The following is a 16,157-nucleotide window of genomic DNA, read 5'->3' as shown; positions in this document are numbered from 1 at the left end:
GGCAGCACCCCACGGCCGCCTGCCCTAGGGTGCTGCGGGCACTCGCAGCCCGCTCACGCTCCCCCATTCGCCTGAGGCGGGCTCTCCAGCCGCAACCCCCTGAAAGCACCGCCCGCTGCCTCATGGCGGCTGAGCCGCGCCAGGGAGGCTCCTCCCCGCCGCCCCTCCCCGCTCTCGCGAGAGCGCTGCGGGCGGCCCCGGCTCTGTCGCGACTGGCCGCGCTGCCGCTCTCCGGGCCCCGGCATGGCGGCGCCGGGCTGCGAGGAGGCGCGGGCGGGGGGCTCGGCGCTGGGGGCCGGCCCCTCGCCCAGCGGCGTGGCGCGGCGGCGGGGCCGGACGCTGCTGGTGCGGCACCTGCCCGCCGAGCTGACGGCGGCGGAGAAGGAGGAGCTGCTGCGGCACTTCGGGGCGGCGGCCGTGCGCGTCCTGGCGGACCACGGGCGGCTGGTGAGGGCGCGGGGGCCGGGGGGGAGCGGGGGGTACGGGGGGGGAGCCGCAGGGCCCGGGCGTTGAGGCGAGGCCTGCGGCGCTGCGCTGGGTGTTGCCCTGTGAGGGTGGAGGCGGTGACACGGCTCTGTCCCCTCAGCTCCCCTGTGGTGTTTTTCTTTGCCGCGCTGCTGCGGTGTGGGTGCGTGTATCCGGCCGGGCGGGCTGTTGGCTGGGAGCCTGGTACGCTCCTCAGGTGAGCGGCCTCTGCGGCTCCCGTCCCTGCCACGCTTCCTCTTAGAGGATATCAAAAATACCTTATTATGAGGATTTTCCTAACATCTGCTATCATAACAGTGTTAACACTCTTATTTTCTTCATACTGACTCTTGTATTGGCAAGATGAAGAAATATGTTTAAACCAGATGTAAGTTTAAGGTGAACTTAAGGTTTGATCTAACATGGGAAGCAAAAGTTTGTGTTACACTTAGAAAGCAAGGGAAAGTGTTAGTTAGAAACCATCCAGAGCACAACAATAGTTACGACTTCAGTAGCAGGAAAAGCAATGCTTCTGGGGGTTGCTTTGATGAAAGTAATTTATTAGGAGCTGCTGAAATAAACTTCCTCTTTTGAAAAGAAGCATCTTAAATTGTAAGCGAGTAGGTACTGATAAAGATGGCTTTTGCTCACTAGAACAACAGCAACAAAAATACTGTTTTCTGGTATTCTTCAGACTGTGGGGTTCCCGTCTTCCTTTTTTAACACAAAGTGCCTGTACTACGTTCTTAGCAAACCATTCCCTGGTTCTTTGCAGCACAGTGGAGCTGGATAACTAGTAACTGGAAGTTTTCTAACCTTTTTGATTTGAATTCAATATGATGTGGTTTTTTTGTTTGCTCTCCAGAAACATACTGCTTTTGCTACCTTTCCCAGTGAAAATGCTGCTTCAAAGGTTTGTATAGAGTTTGTTATTAAATGTTTTAGAAAAGTAATTTTCTGAATTACCAGTTCTGTTATACAGTGTTTCATATATGATCTAGTAGTACTCAGTCTCAGGAAAAAAGATGCAGAGCAATGTCAAGTATTAGAATTGTATTTTAGCAGATGCCCAAAGGATTTGCAAAAATGATCACTCAAATAGAGTCATAGGAAAGATGGGTTGGAAGGGGCTTTTGAAAGTTATCTCATGGGTCCAACCCATCACTTACGGCAAGGCAAACTTAAATGAGGTGATGCTGATGGTACTTTATCCAGGCTGCATGTGTGTTTCTATATTAACTATAAAACGAACATAAGTTGCTTGTGTTCTGCACGGTCATATATGTGGGAAAATTCAGACATAGTTAATGTACACAATTCAAGACTGCCTTGAGTGCCAAGCTTCAGTAAGAAAAAGAAAAGCAACGTGTTCATGGAGGATACGTAGGCAAAGAAGATAACGCTGATAATGCCTTTTAAATATGACTGGTACAAAGTCCATGTCCTGAATTTTTCCCTCCTATATTCTAGGTAGTTTTTTTTAGGCCATGCTATAAATTGGTATTGAAAACAGGTACAAAGACTGTATGAGGTGAACAACTGTGAATTTAGGTTGCTTTGTGTCAGTTGTTAGCAGCCTATCAGGACTTGCAGAAGGCTAGAGCTTCACAGTGTAAAGAACAGTTAGGCATCTTGATTTTCAGATTCCCAGGTATTACTGGTAGACTACAATGTGTGTAGTTCATGAGAGAGGGATTTTGTTTCTTAAAATTGTAGAGATTTACTAGTTGTTAAGGCTGCAGTCTTGCTACTGTGTTCAGATGGCCTAAGTGTGCTGTGTCATCTTTCTCTGTTCTGCAGGCAAGAAAGAGGCTGCCAAAAGCAGCACTGTGAAGGTGGGAACTATGTGGCTCTACCACTGCCTGTGTCTAGTAAGACAGGCTTAGCTTTAAAGTAGTTAGGACTCTGCCCTATGACTGGGTTGCCAACCAAAGAAAGAACAGTTATGCTTTGAAACAATTCTGACATTTTTTCTTTTCGTTTCTTTTTTCCATTATAATTACTTGAAGGCTTTGTCAAGACTGCATCAGCTGAAACTTTTAGGTCACACTTTAGTGGTTGAATTTGCAAAGGAACAAGACAGTGCGCAGGTTCTTAGCCAGCCTTTACCCTCAGAGAAATGCAAAAGGTATGTGGATAATAATTCAATTTCTATGTTTGCGGTCAAGGAGAGGAAGTTTTGTATTCATAACATCTTCATAGTACTGCTAAGTCAAAGGATAAACTGTAGCCTTTTAAAAATGTTAATAGAGAGGTTCATAGCTATTCTTCCCATTAGTGTTGTTCCATTCAGTATTATTATGTAATAATTCCCAGCCTTACAGATTGGTGTCTTTCACCAGTACATGGTCCTGTGAGTTTTCATTCACAGAGCAAGACTCCTGTATGCATAAGCTGGCCTCTGTGATATGCAGTTTCCCTGTGTTTAAAAGAGCCTCTTATACGTCTTTCTTTGTGTCAGGATTATAGTTTTATTTTGTTATTAAGCAGTGCATACAGTGTTTTCCTGTTGTTTCTTTCTAATCTAATCAAGGGTTAGGCAGAATTAACACCTGCAGGTATGATTGTATAAGGCTATCCTACTGTAGCCATTGGCTTCTCAGCTGGAGCTGGTTTGCATGTATCTAGCTCAAAGCATGAGCAGAGATATAAAACTGTCTCAGGCTCTCTTCAGATATTTAAAGAATATGTAAATAAGTAATAATAAAAACCTAACAATGAATCCCGATGCTAGTGTGACCAACTACTATGATAGTATACAGGTAAACCTGAAAGCCTAACCATGCAATTTATTTATTTTTTAATTAAGTACTTGACAAGCAATTGAAATTCAAACTATCGAAGTGATAGTGATAAAAACTATGTAATTATGCTTAGTTAAGGTTAACTTTGGGGTTTTGAAAGTTACTCAATCCACTCTGAATATAAATAAATCAATAATTTAGTATTTTTGATCTTATAGTCTCTGAACAGAGAGTAACATTTTTTTTGTTGTGAGTAGATTTAAGTGAGAAGTGTTTAAACATAGGAAGACTCACTTAAATCTGTGTGAGAATTTGTTCATGTGGGCCTTAAAAGTCTGGCTACCCTAGTTGATCTGGTAATGCTGTTGATAAAAAATACTGTACTAATCTGTTTCTTATGTTTTTGAATTTTTGAAGTGAAACATTTGTATTTTATGGAAGGTAGTTAACTCTTGCCCTGTTTTAGTTAACGTTAAATTATTTTTCTAGTTCAGAAGAGCTGGTGAAAGAGGAAGAGAAGAAAGAACCAAACTGTCTTAAAATAGACAATGGAATTGCACCCAGCCATGGGTTTGTACTTCCTTTACTTTTTTTTATTCTGTTATGGTTTATGTTGAAACAAATGTTAAACACAGTTGAACAAGAGACTGTAGTAGTCTTCTTTTATAGTGTGCTGCTGCTTTACATGAGGAGATGTAGGAATTTTCATAAAGATGAAATTCGTAGATTGTCAGGTTTAGAACCCTCACAGTTGAGTAGTGACTGGTGCTCATGAAGACATGATGCTCTGGATTACATAAAAACCTGCTAGCACAGTTTGCCTCTTTCTCAGGAGGAGTTTAAGGGCTGGCTGGGCTGTCCAAATGTTAATAGCAGAATGCTTTTTTTTTTTTTTTTGACGCTTTATGTTCTTTGTTTTTACATACATGACGAGTAAGTTTCTTTGTAAACTTTGGGTTTACAGTGTTTGAAGATGTTGATTGCTTCCTGTGCTTGTTAGGCTTCCTCCATGTGTTGATAAATTTGTTTTACCCAAGCCCAGTAAGTCTCATGCGTTAGGGGACTGACTACTCCTTGATGGTAAAGACTTAATGTAAGTGGCCCAACCAGCCAAAATGATACATGTATGTATCACTGTTCTGGGGGAAATGGTAATATTTTGGTGACGTTTCAGGCGTAATGAATAGTTAAATCTTGAGTAATTATTAATTGTTATCAGTTATTTTGTGGTACTGGAGCTAAGATTCTTTGTTTTTATTCTTTTTCCTCAGTCTCACCTTTCCCATCAATTCTTGCCTCAAGTATCTGTATCCACCTCCTTCAAGTACAATTCTAGCAAATATAGCAAATGCCTTGGCGAGCGTGCCCAAATTTTATGTCCAGGTAAGTAAAAACACGCAAAAAAAAAAGTATAAAAATATGTCTCCCCTTCTTAATTATCCACATACCCACAGAAATAGTTTTCGTCATAGTAAATGCAAGTTAGTTTCCTTGTGATAGTGTTAACCAATATTAATTCTTTGCCATGCTGAGATAATAAGTTACTTCAGATAAAAGAAGTTTTAATTCACTGGCATTAAAGACTTAACTGGATGTGATCATCCTAATTAGATTTGACTTGAGCACTTCTAACTTCAAACTGAGAAGAGGATTTATGTACTACTTTGATAAGCCTTTTTAGGGTGTTGCTTGCATTTATGATTAGTGTTGCATCTCAAGTTCAGGTTTTCTTATTTTTTTTAGTAAGATATGTAGTTGTGCTCTCAGTAAAACTATGCTGATTTACACCTACCAGCAGCTATCAGCTGTGATAACCAGCAAGGAACTCATACTTAATTCCCTAATGAAAATATTACTTCTCTTGAATTATTTCAGGTACTTCATCTTATGAATAAAATGAATCTTCCTCCACCTTTTGGACCAATTACTGCTCGCCCTCCCATGGTAACTTGTTTAATACTCATTTTAAGTAGTGTAAAAAGGCTTCGTAATATAAAATGTAAGCAATGTGGGAAGAGATCTAAAGTTCAAACTTGTAAAAGTTGAAGTGTCTTGTGAATAGCAAATACGCCTGCATTTCATTGGGTAAGCTGTGTATGTTAGTCTTCTAAAGAAACCATTTCAGTTATACTCAAAACAAATAAACATGTATGACAGCAGTATTGGAGTATTTCAAACCACCGAGTTTAAAGGCAGGGAGGTTGTAGCATCATATTAAAGATGCATTGCTAGAAAATTGCTAGCCTATTGCCTTAAAAAGATAGTTACATTCTTTTATCTGTGTGTTTCTTAGCAGTTCTAATTACATTCAGATTGTTAATGAGATTGTACAGAGCTTTTTGATTTGATTTGCTGTCTCTGGAGTGTTTTTTGAAAGAGGTGGGGTAAGGGCAACTGGCAGAGGCTTAGAGGGAGCTGTTCCTGTAGAAGTCTAAAGGGAAATAAAACTACTGTCTCTGTGGTTTTGGTTTTCCTAAACTAGCCTGATAGCATAGTTTAACTGATTGCCAGTGGAAGATTGAGCAAGTGAGGACTTAATGTAGCCCTTGGTGTTACTGCCTTTGGGTATCATGAAGCTCTGCTTCACTAGGTTTTGTGGTTTGCCTTAACAGAACAGCTTGTTCTTAATAACAAAGGTATGGATCTGGCTTGTATAGAAAACTATAAAAATTATCAAATAAATTAATTCATACCGATGTTTCAGAGGGAAAAAAAATCACAACTTTGCCTGGTATTGGGCTGGGTTAAGCTCTGTGAAGTTAGCAGTCATGCAGAAATTAGTAAGGTGAGAAGTCAGTCCTTAGAATACGTTTCTAAAGGGTGCACAGTATATCTAAGGCTTATCTACAACAGTGCTTTATGAAATTGATGGTACATAAAAGTAGTTGTTAACTGTAGCAGGATTGTTGAAGGTGGGACTGGAGGTGATTTTGTATATAGACAATTTGTTACAAGATGAGGTTCCGTAATCTTAATGGGAAAACAGATTCCTTTCATGAAATTCTCACTGCTTAGAAATGCTGTAACTTTCATAGTTGGTGGAAAGAAAGTTCAGTGTAGAACCTGAGGTGGTTTGGGAGGTTAAGGCTCCTTGTGTATGTTTTGACAATACTCCTCTCAAAAAAGTCATTATAAACAAGTGCAAAATAAAAACCCATGGATGTCATTTCAATTTTTATGTTTAACACTTCAAATTAAAATTATAGAAATATTCACTGTTGCGTTTCAGACAGCAGCAAACTTTTTTTTTTTTAGTGTGGAAGTTTTCATTTCTAAAGTAGTTTATCAAAATACTGTCAAGGTCCCTGCAAATGTACTTTAAAAAGTTGTTTCTAGCCTTCTTGTAATTTACTGCTTGATCCTTTTTGTTATGTGCAAGGAAAACAAGATAGTCACTTTTTTAAATAAAAATTTTGCCTAAAGATTTTTTCCTTTCTCCCCATATTTAGTATGAAGAGTATTTACCAGTGCCTGTGCCACCTCCCCCAATCCCACCTCTGCCTCCTGAAGAGCCTCCTTTGCCTGAAGAGGAGGAAGAGCAAGTATCTAGCGAGGATGAATCAGAATATGAAAGTGATAATGAGGAGGAAAAAGAGAGGTGTGCATTTTAGTCATTTGCAGGCTTTTGTGTGGTTTTTAAGTGGTGTTTTTACTTGTATAGATTTCAGTTCTGCCAGTGGTGAAATCCTTGAACATTCTCAAGGAAGCTCCAGAGCAACTTGAAAACAGTAGGACAATGCTGTTCTGAACCACAGTAAGACAAAACATTGTCATGTGGTGTACAAATTATCATGTTTCTGTGTATGAATAATGAAAACAAAACTCATCGTGAAGAAAGAATGCAAGTATAAGGAAGTAATAATTGATTTGTTTTCTGGTTTCTTCAGTTCTATACATTTTTAGTGAGTTAACTACTCGGCCTCAATTGTTTGTGCACTCTGACTTCCAAACTGTTCTTTGTATATCAGTGTGTATTGCTATAAGTAATAATAATGTGCGTGCTGAGGATTTTCTTACAGCTTTAGAGCTGAATTGGTGTAAATTAGAACTGTTTTTTAAGCTTTGTAATAATAGTAAATGAAGAAACAGTCTTCTTTTCCTGCCATTTAAACTGACAGGAAAAGTAAATGAGGAAATAATTAGCTATATGCAGAAAATACATGCATTTGGAAAAAAAACAAAAGGTTCTGTTAGGTGAAAATGGCATTATGACAAAGGTTCAGCTTGGAGCTTTTTAGTATTCTTACTGCTTTGATGTCCAACTTAAATGCATACTTTGGGAAGGAAAGGATGTCACTGAACTCATGATTTTGTTTTTTTCCTTATGTGATGCTCCTTTACTCCAGGTATATCAGATTACTGTAACTATAACAATAGTTTTAGTGTGGTTTAGATCTTAAAGCAGCTTGACAAATAACTTGTGTTCTGAAAAGTTGCATTTCCAGGGTTTTAAGGAAGGGAGAAGGGTTATATTTGCGCATATGCATTCTCAAACCGTGCTTCTTTTTTTTTTTTTTTTTTTTTTTTTTTTATCATAGAATGACCAAATTGATGGAATTAGCAACCCTTCAGCCTAAAAGACCAATAAACACAAAGAGGCGTGGTGTTAGAAAAAAACAAAGAATTAAAGATTTACTCAATGTTCCAGTGTGTGCTCCCCACAGGTTTGTATTATTTCTATGGTGCTTCCTCTTTTTAAGAAAACTATTCTTTTTTACTAAATGTCTTTTTTCTGCGTTCTGTTTGCTTTAGTGTTGTGTTGATAAAAGTATTCTTTTCTCACTGATACGTAATTAGTCCAAATTGTCACATAGTTTGAACTAAATTCTGCTCAACAACTTCAGTGTGTAATGTTTGCATAGTTGAAGCTCTTTATCTTGCTATCAAACTAATCAAGAATCCCTTTTTCATTAAAAAAAAAAAGTCATATCACAGTGCTGACAGAAGTGATCTGGATTTATTGCCTGGGGTAACTGTCTTAAAAAATAAAAACTGCTTTGGCCTAAGTCATTTTGATTTTTGAAATTGCAGTACTCTGAAACAGTAGATATTAGTGAAGTATTTCTATCCAGTGATGATCTACTGAGAATGCATTTTTTTCAACAGCCTTCCTCTTCCTCCAAGTGCTTTGGTATATTTTTATACTATGTGAGAGCAGCAGACGTGATGATTATTTTTCTTATTGAGGTTCCCTACAGCTTTTTGGGAAGTGTCTGCATATATTGTAATATAGGATGTTCTTTTTTTGTTGTTGTTTTCAGTGTCAGTCAACCCTAATGTATTTGCAGTGTTTTAATCAAATTAAATTGTATTAAATGAAATTTATGAAATGAAATTTATGGAACTTGTTTATTTGTGATAAAAAAAAAAAAAGTAGGATGAACTCTATCTGGAATAGATCTTTTATTGAGTATGCATTTGTCAGTCACTGAATCTTTAATGTTTTTTGTTTTAAACAGTAATATGCACCCTACACTGTCACCTTCAGATGTCTTTGAGCAGCCACAGCATGTAGGTCATAAAAAAATTGAGTTCCATATTACTACTGACATCCCATCTGTTCTTCAGATAAACTCGGAAAGAGAAGAAAAAAATGGTAGGAGTATATACTTCAAATGTATTTAATATTAACTTGAAAAAAAAAAAAGCTGTTTTCCAGAGAAAGCTGTTAGAATTCCATTGCCTACATTTTTTCTTCTTTTGTGTTGGAGGAGTTTTCATAAATTGTATCTGTCAATGTCTGTTTAAAAAACAAACCTTTGTTTAAGAACACAAACTTGAATCTTGTCTGCATTTGTTGTTTTTTCCTATTTTAAAGCACAGAGCTCTGTGCTTTGATATAGTAGAGGATCTAGAGGATTTTGAAGGTCTTTTGAAGTTCACCATGTTTAATGGTGAACTGCTCTTTTATAAAAATTTAGGTTACTTTTAACAAATATTGTACGAACGCATTCACATTATAGTGTAATTGAATATATCAAGCTAATTTTAGATTTTCCCTTTCCAGCTCTTAGACTAGTATTCATGTGTTTGCCAGCTGCTTCTCTGTGACACAGTGATAATCTGCTATACCATGCTAACTGTGAAGTGTGATGATTTCTAGAAGGGTTGTGGGTCAGTCTGTTTTTCAGTATTTTATAATAATACACTTTTTTTTTTTTTTTTTTTTAATGAAAATTAAGTAAACTGTTCATACAGGCTTGAACAGTGGGCTCACTTTTAATTTAACCGGCGTGTGGTGCAGCTGTTCTTGGTAATGCAGTTGATTTCATTGAGCTATATAGATCAAATGTATTTGTCAAGCCAGGAAATAAGATACATTTCCTTAACGATGTGTTCATATTTAGTTACAGAGTCAACTATGTTCAAATGTTACTAAAAGGAATATACTTTTTTTGTTTGCTGTTGTTCCTCTTGTGAATAATTATATGAGCTACTTGTTTAATGTGTTGTTCAAATTACAGACCTTCATGCTGCTGCGGAAGAAATCAATAACACAGGATTTGGAAGGATTTTCCCAGCTCCTAGCTCAAATGATAAAATGGAAACTGAGGAAGAAGATGAGGAAATACCATCAGAATTTATTTCTAGAAGGGAACTAGAAAAAAACAGGCTTTCTAGAGAAGGTACAATGACGAGAATAAATTATTTAATAGATCTTTGCTTTGTTGTAATGAAAAGTTTTAAGTATTTCTTCTTTTAGTTTATTGCATACAATTTTATAATTTGTCTTGTACTGAGCAAAAATATACAATAATTACATGACCTAAAATATTTAGACTGTTTTTCTGTCTTCTTCAAGAAATGGAAAAATTTTCTGTCTTCAAAAACTATGAGCCAGGTGATCCAAATTGCAGAATATATGTGAAGAATTTAGCTAAACAAGTTCAAGAAAAGGTAGGTAAACAACAAAATTTGAATATTTATCAAAAAGTCTTTTTAGCAGCTTTCTTCTTATGCCTGTCCTTTAATTGCAGGATCTTAAGTTCATTTTTGGAAGATACGTGGACTTCCAGTCAGAACTGGAACGAAATATGTAAGTGACTTTGATACTTGGTTAAAAGTAAACTTTTACCAGTTTATAATACTGGTGAAAATTATGATTTGAAAACTAGTCGTTTTTACTTTTTTCCCCACTCTTTTCTTTCTGCTTCCGTGTTTTTATGGGGGAAAAATGCTTCTCATCTGAAAATCTTCCTTCATCAGAAGTACAGAAATAAAACATATTTTTTGCACAGTTTCTGAAGACCTCATTATTTTGCCTTTATATTTTGCTTACTAAATTTACTGTTTATTGGCTGAGCAATGCAGAATGAATACAGTGCAGATAATAGTGTGTATCTGGTCAATTTGCATACCTTGTATTTATTGCAGTTGCACACCAACGTCCAGTCCTGCAACCTAATGCCACTAAATAGCTTCTCCCAGCCTCCAATGACTTAATGCCTGCACGTAGGCACTGCTTCTATTTTTGACATTCCTACTTTATGCATGAGCATTGTATCTGTACTGTGAAATATCAGTGTGTTTAAACAATACTTCCTAATTCTCAATTTTGCCTCTAGGTTTGATATACGTTTGATGAAAGAAGGTCGTATGAAGGGACAGGCTTTCATTGGACTTCCTAATGAAAAAGCAGCTGCTAAAGCTTTAAAAGAAGCAAACGGATATGTCTTATTCGAAAAACCCATGGTGGTTGTATCTTTTTTGTCAAATTACATTATATTCTCTGGAATTTCTGTCAGTCTCTAGTTTTGTCTCTATAGAGGGTTCTGCTTTGTTAGAATTTGATGGCAAGAGAAGATACCTTAAGAAAACCAGACAGCATACCCTAGCGTGCTATTGGTAATTTTATTATAACTTATATGTAGACACCCCTTCTGAAATAGGAAAGTAAGTGTGCTTTATGTAAGACTTAAATTGACTTTTCTGCTCTTTGATCCTGAAAACACAATCAAAAAGATAATTTAGCTTGTATAACCATTGCATTTAAATTAGGTAGGTTTTTCAACTTGGTTAAGCATACATTTGCAGAATTGGGAGGTCAAGTGAGTTGTTTTTTTTTTTTTTTTTTTTTTTTTTTTTTTTTTTTTTTTTAGCATAATGTACAAACTCCTTTTGTCAAGGATTTACATTCACAAATATGTGTTCTATTTCAATTACAATGTAAAACCAAGAATATTTAGAAATGCCCCTGTCAGAGTCAGCCCTCTTTGTTTAGATTTCTTTTCCGGGTGGAACTGTTAGTTACTTTGCAGGCAACTATTAGTTACCTTTTTTGTTCGGATTGTCTTTTTTTTTTTTTTTTTTTTTTTTTGTCTTAAGGTATTAAATCTTCACCTGTCCCTTTTTTTCACTTAAGTGTTTTTTAGTTTATTTCCTTTCTTTGTAGTCTTGTTCCCTCCAGCCTGTTCTCCTTTTTCTTTTTTTTCTTTTTTTTTTTTTTTAATCTTTTTTCCTCCCAGGTATCTTTAGAGATCTTGAGTGTGTCCTCTGCTTTTATTTGTCAGTTTGCACCTGCACCTAAACAATTCCTAATTTGTCCTTCTTACTTAGTATTGTGAACTCCTGAATAGCTATCTTAATGAATGCTGCAGTTCAGCAAGGTCCTAATCTTCGACTAGTATACACTATTGTTACCATATTTAATACCATAGTAGAACTCAGTCACAGAAAAACAAAAAGATGGTTTTTAAACTACCCTTTGCTGAAATTACGCTCCCATTTTGCTCCTTGGTTGACTCCTCTGTTTATCATTGACACTTGTGGTCCTTAACAGAATCTCAGCAATTTGCTCGTTCAGCTAGACCAAAGCAGGATTCCAATGAAGGCAAAAGAAAAAAATAGAACGCTGCAGAAGGTATGGATTCTCTGCCTAAAAAAAAAAAAAAAGTTGTGTTGTGGTGGTGTTGTGTTTTATTTATTTATTTAATGTCTGCTTTGGGAATAGTAATGGTGAAATAGAAATATTCCATACAAATTTTCTTTTCTTCAATGTGTTCTACTAGAAAAACAGGCTGCAAGATGCGTAGTTGTTGTGAGATAAAAATGTTGCTTTATCAAACTCTGTTTGGAATCCCGGAGACTTGCCAGTTCCATAATCCTGAGATCCTATGGTGGTTGTCAGTTTTTCTGATCCTTAATCTGGGGGCTCATGACCTGGGGAGAAAAACTTTGTGGAATCTGATCAATTAGCTTATAGTAATATTCTGAGGTTTCGGCTTTGAAAAGGGTTGCTCCTTTGCCCCCTCCCAGACACACACACACGTTGTAAAGGACCTTCGGTAACTTTGGAAAATGAGATCTTAGTAATTTTGCGGCATCCTTCAAGCTTGTCTCATTTGGGAAAGGACAGTTACTTACAGAGTGCACTGGTGCTAATTCTTGGCATTTCTGTCTAAACAGATGAGAAACTTCTAGTAGAAAGCAATCACTTTATTTCCTACCATACAACTTCATTTCTGCTTACTCTTAAGTATTTACTTTATAGTGAGTAACTCTGGCAAAATCAGCTGTAATTTTAACTGTGAGCATTTTCATGGCCCCAAAGATTTTAGTGAACGGTCATATTAGCATTTGAAGTAACTGTTGGAAGACAGAAGCACTCTGTGCTCAGCCTGCACTCTTTGATAGCACCAATAGCTCAAATTTAAAGGGCGTTTATCTGAATTACATATAGTTGGGCATCACTCTGATTATCCATCCTTATATCTTAATGCAATTGAACTTGCAGCTCAGGTTGAGTGTTTCTGAAACATTTTGCTTACTCAAGCATACTTTTTAATCTGGATGTTTTGATGATTATTACTCTTGAAGAAAACTGAAGTTTGAAAGCAAAGATGTAAACAACTGATTTTTATTCTTTAAAAATTGTTTTGATTCCCTGGTACTATTGTTATGAGGGTACTATTTCTATTCATAACAGCCACTTCAGTTGTAGGTTTCTTGTTGTGTCAGTTGTCTAAAATGTTTCATCAGATTCCCATAGAGCTTGTTTACCTCATTTCTGCTGTTTGGTCTTACTAGTTACTTGTTTGTGGTTTGCAAAATTTGTATCTTTTATTAAATTAAAGATAACTTTTTTTTTTACAGGCATTCTTTTGTATTCGTTGTTGAAAGTAGACAAATGAGCTGTGACTAAATTATTCTGTATTATATTTTTTCTAGTGTGGGATAAGAATAATATTTCTTAAAATGCAAAAAAAAAAAAAAAAAAAAAAAGTATTTTAGCTAGTGGAAAGCCTTACAAGTGAAGTCTGAATGGTTTTATTTAAGGCATTCCATACCTTTCCAGGTAGTTTACTCTGTTAAATTTGATTCTGACTTCACTAAATGTGCTAAATAATACTTGAATTGCTTACAGAAAATAGGTGCACACTTGACTATTAATCATGTTGATGATCAACTCAGTAGCTATTTCTAGAATGAGCAAACATTTATGCAAGACTTATTTGTACATCTGAAAGTCTAGATCCGTTATCTTGCTGTCACTGATTTAATATTTCGTGGATAGGACTTCTTCCTTGCCTTGCCCATTTATACGTAAAGATCAGAGTGCACCACAGACTAATGCAGATCCCTTGGAATCCTGAAGGTTTTAGCACAGATTATTTCATTCACTTCCAAGCTAATGATGAGGCTGAACCCTATTTATACACAAATGTGTCCTCCTGTCCCTGCTTTGATGGATGCTGCTGATTTGTGATGCAAAATTCCATAAAATTTGACTGTGTGAGCAAGAAGGACGTAAGAATCTTACTTAAAAAATACACGTGTATAAATAAATTTATGCAAACATCTGGAAGACATCAAATTTGACTGCATCTCAGTATGGTTTTTCTTTTTTTTGTAAGAAGGCTAAATTGATGTAAGTTTAAACTTTGATTATTTTTGAACAGGAAGAAATGGTGATTAAGTCATGAAATTTATTGCAAATACTTTATTATTTTGCAAATACTTTGTTATTTTCTCTATAAAGTTTTTTTTTTACTTGTAGAGAAAATACATATGGTTTGTAAAAATACTGTGACTCGTTAACTGAAATGTCTTTTTCTAATGGATTGACAAAACCTTCCTTCAGTTGGTATTTGGGGTGACTATGTTTTCTGTAGCTAAAATACAATTTATTGGGATAAGGGTTATGTAGAAGAAACCGATGTTGAGAGGTCACCAGCTTCTTTGTAGAGAATAAGTGACCTGAAAGCCTGCATTGAATGGAAACATGATTGGGTTTTGGACCTGATGGAAAAAGTGAGTCTGTAAAACTGAAAGACTTGAAGGAGAATTAATGAGACAGAACAATCTGGTATTGTCCTAGTGGTTACCAAAAGATGTGCTTACTTTTGCGTATGGAGTTTGTGTTGGTGGACTCATCAGCCCTCATTAAATCTTGTAAGGAGTCAAAAACGTATTTTATTAAACGAGGCATTTTTGTTTATGATAGGTAGCATAAAATTGTGTGTGCAATACTGAGAATCAAGTAAAATTAAACAACATTCTGCTGTTCTTCTTTAGAAACATTCCTGCGTAAATACTGCAATAATACTGTCATGCAGAGTGTATCCTTTCTTGTTGTATCCTTTTTTGTGCAATGTTTCCCATAGCACTCAACTACCTCTTAAGTTTTACACCTAGAGTAGGTGTGGGGAGGAGTTTATACATTTTAGAATTTGAACTAATCTGGCAATTTTAAAAGCAAAGGGCACTTTTTCAGGGGGGAAAAAAAATCAGAGTCATCTTTGTTGGGTGAATAGATGCAATGAAGCTTCATAATCCTAAAAGGTGGCCTTCACCTTTTTCTTCAAAGGTTATATAACTTGATTTGTGATACAATTCCTTAGCTTGTATGGGCTCGAAGTGTTACACTGATGTGTGTGGAGCTGTGCTGAGCTCACATTGAGGATGCCTTGCTTTTCTTTAAATAAATATTGTATGTCACAAAGCCATTCTTACTGTTATTAAAGGGTAGGCAAGTGTCTTGGACAGTTTGATTTCTGTTGTCCTGGTATATGAGAAACTGTATTGATTTTAGTCTGTACTTTCCTTTTTCTTTTTTGAGTAGAGAACAAAATCTAATAGTATCTCATAATGAAGTAATAGAGTTTGGCATTGAACTATTAATCACTGCTACTATTTTGTTTTTATTTTTTCTATGCACTGAGGTAGTGTATAGAACTTCTATGAGAGCTATATAGCACACTGACTTATATTTGTCTTGTGGATTTTGTATTACGTTATTGTTTAATTTACTGTAGTATAAAATTAATACAGGCTGTATCTGTTAAGTCAGATTTTTTTTTTTTCAGATAGCAATTTTAGAATATTAAGCATCTTTCAATTTAGTTGTCAAAAGAAAGCATATCGCTACTATTATCTGGCTGTTCATACTTCTAACGTGCCTTTGTGATGTTCCAGGTCCTTTTTGTGTTCCAACTCTTTCAAGTATTACCAAGCTTGGCGAAGAAGCAGTGTAATCATCAGGACTCTGAACTGTGCGTAGTGCATTTCTAAAGTATTTAATGCAGAGTATAAATTTTCTCATCTTAAAGATTCAAAATGTGTTGAAACTGTCATGAGACTTATCCAATAAATGTATGTACGTTGCTTTTGAAATATCTAATAAATTATTTCCTTTCTCTTAATTTTGCGTTTGTTTGTGGGATTTGGGAATGGGAAGAAGGAAGACAATTTTTTTTTAAGAGGTAAAGAATCCAGTTGTAATTGTACAACATGTTCTAGATGATTCACAATATGTGTTCATAGGCGTATAGGGTGAATGTTCTCTTTGTTAAATCTGATGTTCAGTTGATGCTGGTTCAGGGTATAAAAGGTAAGTAAATCTCTAAAATATCTTTAGCGTAAACCTTACCATGGAAACCAAACTGGACTGGTGCACTGGCATGAATTCATTCTGTGTAACTAGCTATTTTGATTTTTTTCCTTAATTCA

At 36.3% G+C, this 16,157-nt stretch overlaps 1 protein-coding gene across 1 annotated transcript; it reads left to right on the top strand.

Moving 5' to 3' along the window:
- The first annotated feature begins 204 nt into the window (after positions 1-204).
- On the top strand, positions 205-15,832 carry RNPC3 (RNA binding region (RNP1, RRM) containing 3). The gene is made up of 15 exons (XM_084291090.1): positions 205-447; positions 1,331-1,378; positions 2,475-2,593; positions 3,699-3,779; positions 4,481-4,592; positions 5,085-5,153; positions 6,659-6,807; positions 7,748-7,873; positions 8,669-8,805; positions 9,674-9,835; positions 10,012-10,106; positions 10,187-10,245; positions 10,775-10,907; positions 11,997-12,069; positions 15,624-15,832. The coding sequence occupies exons 1-14, from the start codon at positions 244-246 to the stop codon at positions 12,054-12,056; spliced, it is 1,554 nt and encodes a 517-aa protein (XP_084147216.1). The 5' UTR covers positions 205-243; the 3' UTR covers positions 12,057-12,069; positions 15,624-15,832.
- The last annotated feature ends 325 nt before the right edge of the window (positions 15,833-16,157 follow it).

Source organism: Netta rufina (genome assembly GCF_964035555.1).
Source record: "Netta rufina genome assembly, chromosome: 8".
NCBI lineage: Eukaryota > Metazoa > Chordata > Aves > Anseriformes > Anatidae > Netta > Netta rufina.
The sequence above is the reverse complement of the archived record's forward strand: the minus strand, read 5'-3'. Positions and strand labels throughout refer to the sequence as shown.